The 7,572-nt window shown below is 45.0% G+C and overlaps 1 protein-coding gene across 1 annotated transcript in view; it reads right to left on the bottom strand.

The window, feature by feature from the left end:
* Window positions 1–4,684: 4,684 nt before the first annotated feature.
* The window catches only part of LOC139415167 (mitochondrial peptide methionine sulfoxide reductase-like), a 106,853-nt gene continuing 103,965 nt past the window's right edge, over window positions 4,685–7,572 (bottom strand). The window contains exon 6 of the mRNA XM_071163047.1: window positions 4,685–5,335. Coding sequence (XP_071019148.1) covers window positions 5,171–5,335 — 165 coding nt within the window. The 3' untranslated portion in view covers window positions 4,685–5,170. The remainder of the gene's footprint in view (window positions 5,336–7,572) is intronic.

The following is a 7,572-nucleotide window of genomic DNA, read 5'->3' as shown; positions in this document are numbered from 1 at the left end:
GATGCCATTACAATAGGAAACTATTTCATATTCATAATGTAGACCTGTAGTAGGTGTAGAAACTACATAAAAAATATATGTCAAAGCCCAATGTCTTTGATCATCGATTAGAACAGTGCTTCCCAAACTGTGGGGCTCAGTTACTCTTGAAAATCGTAGTAGTAGAAGGCACAAGTTGACATTTCTAAATTGGGTAGTGCATCATCAGTTCCTCTTGTCATGTCAGTCATTACAGACCTTAGACAGCTATTTATAACTTGTCAGAAATGTCCAGATCAACTAGCCCATGTCAGCTAACGTTTTTAATCTAGGGATTTTGGTCCTGTAAAATATTATCTCTGCCAACAAGAAGTGTGAGAACAGTTTGTGCCCATAGAACACATATGTCAGAGTCAAGGCCCGCGGGCCACATCCGGCCCGCAAGAAGGTTTTTTACGGCCCCTGGGATGATCTTGATTTATTATTAGAACCGGCCCGCAGCAAGCCGGCAGCCCGCAGATCTTTTACACGCACCAATACTACATTTCCCACAATGCAAAGGTGACGCACCGAGCAGTAGGCTGCTTCATTTCAATATTTATTGGCACAGCAGTCGTCAGCATCACAGTAAAATTAACTTTCAGATACCCATCAAAAATGGCAAAACGGAAGGTGGATACTGAGAACCGGGGGTTTCAAACAAGGTGGGAGTCGGAGTATATGTTCACGAAGGTAGCTGGAAAACCTGTGTGTCTTCTGTGTGGAGAAAGTGTGGCGGTACTGAAAGAGTATAATCTGAGACGACATTATGAAACGAAACACGCGGACAAAAACAAGAATATGGACATGGAACAAAGGCTACAAAAGGCAGAGGAATTAAAACGAGGCCTCAAATCTCGACAGGCTCTGTTCAAAAAAGCCAAATCACAAGGCCAGGCTGCTGTCAAGGCCAGTTTTATTTTGGCAGAAGAGATCGCTAAATCAGCCCGGCCATTTACGGAGGGGGATTTCATCAAAAACTGCATGATTAAAGTTTGTGACGAAGTTTGCCCAGAAAAAAGGCAACTCTTTTTAAATGTGAGTCTGAGCAGAAACACCATTGCCGAGAGAGTAGACCAGTTGTCCATCAATCTAAAAGAGCAGCTTGTGAAAAAGGGAAAAGATTTTATTGCATATTCCTTGGCTGTGGATGAGAGCACCGACATTTCTGACATTGCCCAGTTGTCAATTTTCATCCGCGGAGTGGACTCCAACCTAAGCGTGACAGAGGAGTTTTTGGCTTTACGTCCTATGCATGGCACAACTACGGGGCATGATTTGTATGAAGAGGTGTCAAGATGTGTAAATGAGATGGAGCTGCCTTGGGAAAAACTCGTGGGTTTGACAACCGACGGAGCACCTGCGATGTGTGGACACAGGAGCGGACTGGTGGCGAAGATACGGGAAAAGATGCAAGAGGAAAACGCGACAGGTGAGCTGACAGCTTATCATTGTATCATACACCAGGAAGCGTTGTGCGGTAAAGCCTTGAAAATGGAGCATGTAATGAGCATCATCACGCGCACAGTTAACTTTATCAGAGCCAAAGGTTTGAATCACCGCCAGTTCAAGGCATTTCTGACGGAGTTAGAAACGGAGCATGGTGATTTGCCTTATCACACAGAGGTGCGATGGCTAAGCCAGGGAAAGGTGCTTCAAAGATGTTTCGAGCTTCGTGAGGAGATTTGTCTGTTCTTGGACAGCAAAGGGAAAGACACAACACAACTCCGAGACGAAATGTTTCTGTGTGAAATGGCTTTTCTGTGTGACATTACGAGTCATCTGAATGCAATAAACTTGCAGCTGCAGGGTCGGGATCGTGTCATCTCTGATATGTACAGTACAGTGAAGGCATTTAAAACCAAACTGACTCTGTGGGAGACGCAGATGCGGAAAGAAAATTTGAGCCACTTTCCCAGCTGCCAGACCATGAAAGAGAAGCTCTCTACCAGTGCGTTCCCGAGCACACAGTTGGCTGATAAAATAGGTATGCTTGCCGCTGACTTTCGACGCCGATTTGCTGACTTTGAAGCACAAAAAAGCAGGTTGGAACTGCTCGGTAACCCATTTGCTGTTGACGTGGAAAGCTCACCACCAAACCTCCAAATGGAGTTGATTGACCTCCAATGCAATGATGCACTGAGGGCAAAATATGCGGCAGTGGGTGCTGCGGAGTTCGCCCGTTTCCTCCCCGGCACAATGCCCCAGCTGCGCATCCAGGCTGCTCAAACGTTGTCTATGTTTGGCAGCACATACCTGTGTGAACAACTGTTTTCTTTGATGAACCTGAACAAAACATCACACAGAAGTCGACTTACTGCTGAACACCTCCACTCAATTCTGAGGATTTCTTCAGCTCAGAGCCTTACCCCGAACATTGATGAACTTGTGGAAAAGATGGGACACCACCAAGTATCACCCTCAACCTCAAACAAGTGAACATTACTGTGCAATCACATATTTAGAGTTTTTACTCAGTTCAAGTTTAAAAGTTAAAATTTAATATTTGTTTTCACTGCATGTTACTTCTCCTTAAACAAAGTGTTGTTTTTGATTAATAGATTTTTGCACTTTATTTTTTTGTATTTCAATCCAATTATATTTTAAAAATATTTCACTTGAGTGGATGATAGAAAATTGCTATTATTGTTTTTTCTTTGAAGTAAATTTAGCCCACTTTTGCTAAAATAGAAAATATAGTCTACTGATGGTGCCTTGAATACCGGTTTCTTTCATTTAATGTTCATGTTATGGGGATATTTATATAAAGGAAATTTGTCTTTTGTGTCTGTTGAAAATTAAAGATTACTGACAGAGCCATAAGAAAATATTGCTTTATTTATCTGATCATATTGTAATATATTTGTTAGGTTTTCAGTAGGTTCAATTAGGTTCACTAGACTATATGCGTCATTTAAAAATTTTTCAATGAACATTCGAACAGTCCGGCCCTCGTCTTGTAGCTGATTTTTTTATTTGGCCCTCCGTCCATTTGACTTTGACACCCCTGCCATAGAAATAGACGTGGCGTGCGCGGAGGGGGGGTCTTTTAAGGCAGTAGTCTACAGTAAGAAGCACCAGTCAGACATTTTGTGTGTGGCTTTCCCAACATGAGAGACAATACCGCATCATCCTTCAGCCATTACCCACAGTGCCTTGCTCCAATCCCTATGCTCCAGTCCCTGCCTGGGCGCGCGCACACACGCACGCACGCACACACACACACACACAAACACACACACACACACACACACACACACACGCACACACACACGCACACACACACGCACACACATACACACACACCTGACAGATGAGTCAGGGAATGATCAGAACAAGGCTTAAGGCAAAGATCACAGAAAGGAGGTCATCTAACACAGGCCAAACACCCCACAAAGGAACCAGCCAAACATCCCACAAAGGACCCAGCCAAACACCCCACAAAGGAACCAGTCAAACATCCCACAAAGGAACCAGTCAAACACTCCACAAAGGAACCAGTCAAACATCCCACAAAGGAACCAGTCAAACATCCCACAAAGGAACCAGCCAAACACTCCACAAAGGAACCAGTCAAACATCCCACAAAGGAACCAGTCAAACATCCCACAAAGGAACCAGTCAAACATCCCACAAAGGAACCAGTCAAACACTCCACAAAGGAACCAGTCAAACATCCCACAAAGGAACCAGTCAAACATCCCACAAAGGAACCGGTCAAACACCCCACAAAGGAACCGGTCAAACATCCCACAAAGGAACCGGTCAAACATCCCACAAAGGAACCGGTCAAACACCCCACAAAGGAACCGGTCAAACATCCCACAAAGGAACCAGTCAAACATCCCACAAAGGAACCAGCCAAACACCCCACAAAGGAACCAGTCAAACATCCCACAAAGGAACCAGTCAAACATCCCACAAAGGAACCAGTCAAACATCCCACAAAGGAACCAGTCAAACATCCCACAAAGGAACCAGTCAAACATCCCACAAAGGAACCAGTCAAACACTCCACAAAGGAACCAGTCAAACATCCCACAAAGGAACCAGTCAAACATCCCACAAAGGAACCGGTCAAACACCCCACAAAGGAACCGGTCAAACATCCCACAAAGGAACCAGCCAAACACTCCACAAAGGAACCGGTCAAACACCCCACAAAGGAACCGGTCAAACATCCCACAAAGGAACCAGTCAAACATCCCACAAAGGAACCAAACAAACACCCCACAAAGGAACCAGTCAAACATCCCACAAAGGAACCAGTCAAACATCCCACAAAGGAACCAGTCAAACATCCCACAAAGGAACCAGTCAAACATCCCACAAAGGAACCAGTCAAACATCCCACAAAGGAACCAGTCAAACATCCCACAAAGGAACCAGCCAAACACTCCACAAAGGAACCAGCCAATCACCACACAAAGGAACCAGCCAATCCCCACACAAAGGAACCAGCCAATCACCATACAAAGGAACCAGACAATCCCCACACAAAGGAACCAGCCCAAAACTCCACAAAGGAACCAGCCAATCACCACACAAAGGAACCAGCCAAACACTCGACAAAGGAACCAGCCAATCACCACACAAAGGAACCAGCCAATCACCACACAAAGGAAGCAGCCAATCACCACACAAAGGAACCAGCCAAACATCAACAAGCATTTTAATCATTTAATCCACCAACACCCCATAGAGTTCAATCTGATGTACATACTGGTTGGTACATATTGTGGTACATATGGGTACATGATGGGGTACATACCAGTACATAATGGGGTACATATTGGGGTACATACCGGTACATACTGGTGTATATACAGGTGTACATACTGGTACATACCGGGGTACATACCGGTACATATGCTGGGGTACATACAGGGGTACATATTGGTATATACTGGGGGTACATATTGGTACATACTGGGGTACACACTGGGGGTGATTTGATTGAAACAAGACAATGTGCTTTCATTTACGTTTGTAGTGATTGATTACCAAAGCATTTGAAATAAAACTCAGATATGAACTTCATTACTGCATCGGAATGAAGGCAACTTCCATTTCAATTAATAGAAACTAGACTTGTCAAACAAAACTAGCCAATCGGATAGGTTGGTGGTCATTCCCTATTGGACAGAGGTGGTTATTTCTTGAGTCCTATTGGACAGGAGACTCCAGTGCCGCTGAGGCCACAGTATCCATGGGGGTTCTTGCTGAGGTACTGCTGGTGGTAGTCCTCAGCATAGTAGAACTCATGGGCCTCGGCTATCTCTGTGGTGATTTCTCCAAAGCCCCCCTCTATCAGGACCTGTAGAAACAACCACAACGACGATATGTCATTAGGAATGACCTTCATGGATGAATGGTTCAGGAATGATTACAAGGGAAATACTTACTTTCTAAAAGCCACACAAACGAATTTTGAACCATTTCCTGCTGCCTCCTTCCATGTAAGTACTTTCAAAACATTTTTATGACTCATTAAAGGAAAGTGTTTTCTTAAAAAGAAAATCTATTTTTTAATACTGTTGGCAGTTCTCGCTCTCTCTCATTTGTAAAGCAGTGGAGCAGAGACGGGCACAGAGATAGGTCATTAGTATTCCGGATTCCCCTACGGGTGAGGCCCTGGCAGATGTCAGCTCACGTGCCCCAGATGTGCCCAGTGTGTGTATGGGGAGGGGGCAATGGGTTTATGAGTGTGTGTGTGCACTGTCACAGGGCCCCACAACCCAGCATACCCAATGCCAATGCCTGCAGCATTTTTATATGGTCCACACACACACACACACACACACATCATTCAAGCTAACCTCCAGTACAGGGCTGTCGAAGCAGGTACACATCACTGGGCCATACTCCCTGCTTTTCCTCCTCTATGGAAAATCATGGATAGGACCAGCCTGGATATCATCTGACATCCGCAAGCAAGGTTTGAATTGTACGCTAGTCTGGTATAATACACAGCATATAGAGAAATCCAGGTTGGAAGCAAATTCATTGTTCTGGGTTGTGAGAATATGATGATTTTTAGCTGAGAAATGAGAGGTTATGTTCCAGGGGGATATTGTTGAGAGTAGCTTTACACTACATGGCCAAAAGTATGTGGACACCTGCTTGTCAAATATCTCATTCCAAAATCATTGGCATTTATATGGAGTTGGTCCCCTTTTGCTGCTATAACAGCCTCCACTCTTCTGGGAAGGCTTTCCACTAGATGTTGGAACGTTGCTGCGGGGACTTGCTTTCATTCAGCCACAAGAGCATTAGTGAGGTCAGGCACTGATGTTGGGCCTTCCCCAAACTGTTGCCACAAATTTGGAATCACAGAATTGTCTAGAATGTCATTGTATGCTGTAGCGTTAAGATGTCCCTTCAATGGAACTAAGAGGCCTAGTCCGAACCATGAAAAACAGCCCCAGACCATTATTCCTCCTCGGGCATGGGAACCCAATTGATGAAGCTCCCGACAAAGAGTTCTTATGCTGACGTTGCTTCCAGAGGCAGTTTGGAACTCGGCAGTGAGTGTTGCAACCGAGGACAGACAATTTTTATGCGCTACGTGTTACAGCACTCGGCAGTCCAATTCTGCGAGCTTGTGTGGCCTACCACTTCGCGAGCTGAGTGTTTTCACTTCACAATAACAGCCCTTAACTGACTTGGAAAGGTGGCATCCTATGACGGTGCTACGTTGAAAGTCACTGAGCTCTTCAGTCTAACACATTCTACGCCAATGTTTGGAGATCGCATGGTTGTGTGCTCGATTTTATGCACCTGTCAGTAACAGGTGTGGCTGAAATAGCCGAATCCACTAATCTGAAGGGGTGTCCACATACTTCTGGCCGTGTAGTGTACCTTAATGCAATACCACTTGGGAGATTCAAACAATTATGCAACAATGGATCTTTCTTTCATTTTCTATTTCTCTGTTTCTATCTTTAGTCCTCCATTACTTCACCATCTCTTCCTCTACCTCGCCAACCTCCCCCCTCTCACTTATGTTCTGTTGCTCAGTGTGTGTGTGTGTGTGTGTGTGTGTGTGTGTGTGGGGGGCTGTGTGAAGTAACCTGCCAACTACCTCATTTCTCTGACCATCTGCCTGGAGGTAGCCACACACCTGTTAGGAGCAGCTGCCATTGCAGAGGGGACAGGAGAGAGCGAGCGAGGTAACACAGAATCAACTCTTCTCTCTCAAGAGCCTTTTTTAAATAATTTCATACTCCCCACGTCATCTCTACTCACCTCCTTCTTCCATTGGATGAGAAAGCCAGAGGTTCCCTTTTGAGAAGGAGGTGATGAGAGAGGAGTATGCAATTGACAGAGGCCATATTCTACTTCCACGCCAGCCTAAGTCCCAGCTCTAGTCCTAACTATACCATCAGCCCTAGCTCTAGTTCTAACTATACCATCAGCCCTAGCTCTAGTTCTAACTATACCATCAGCCCTAACTCTAGTTCTAACTATACCATCAGCCCTAACTCTAGTCCTAACTATACCCTCAGCCCTAGCTCTAGTCCTAACTATACCATCAGCCCTAACTCTAGTCCT

Source organism: Oncorhynchus clarkii, chromosome 8 (genome assembly GCF_045791955.1).
Source record: "Oncorhynchus clarkii lewisi isolate Uvic-CL-2024 chromosome 8, UVic_Ocla_1.0, whole genome shotgun sequence".
Taxonomy (NCBI): domain Eukaryota; kingdom Metazoa; phylum Chordata; class Actinopteri; order Salmoniformes; family Salmonidae; genus Oncorhynchus; species Oncorhynchus clarkii.
Note: the sequence above shows the minus strand (reverse complement) of the source record. Positions and strands in the feature narration are given on the sequence as shown.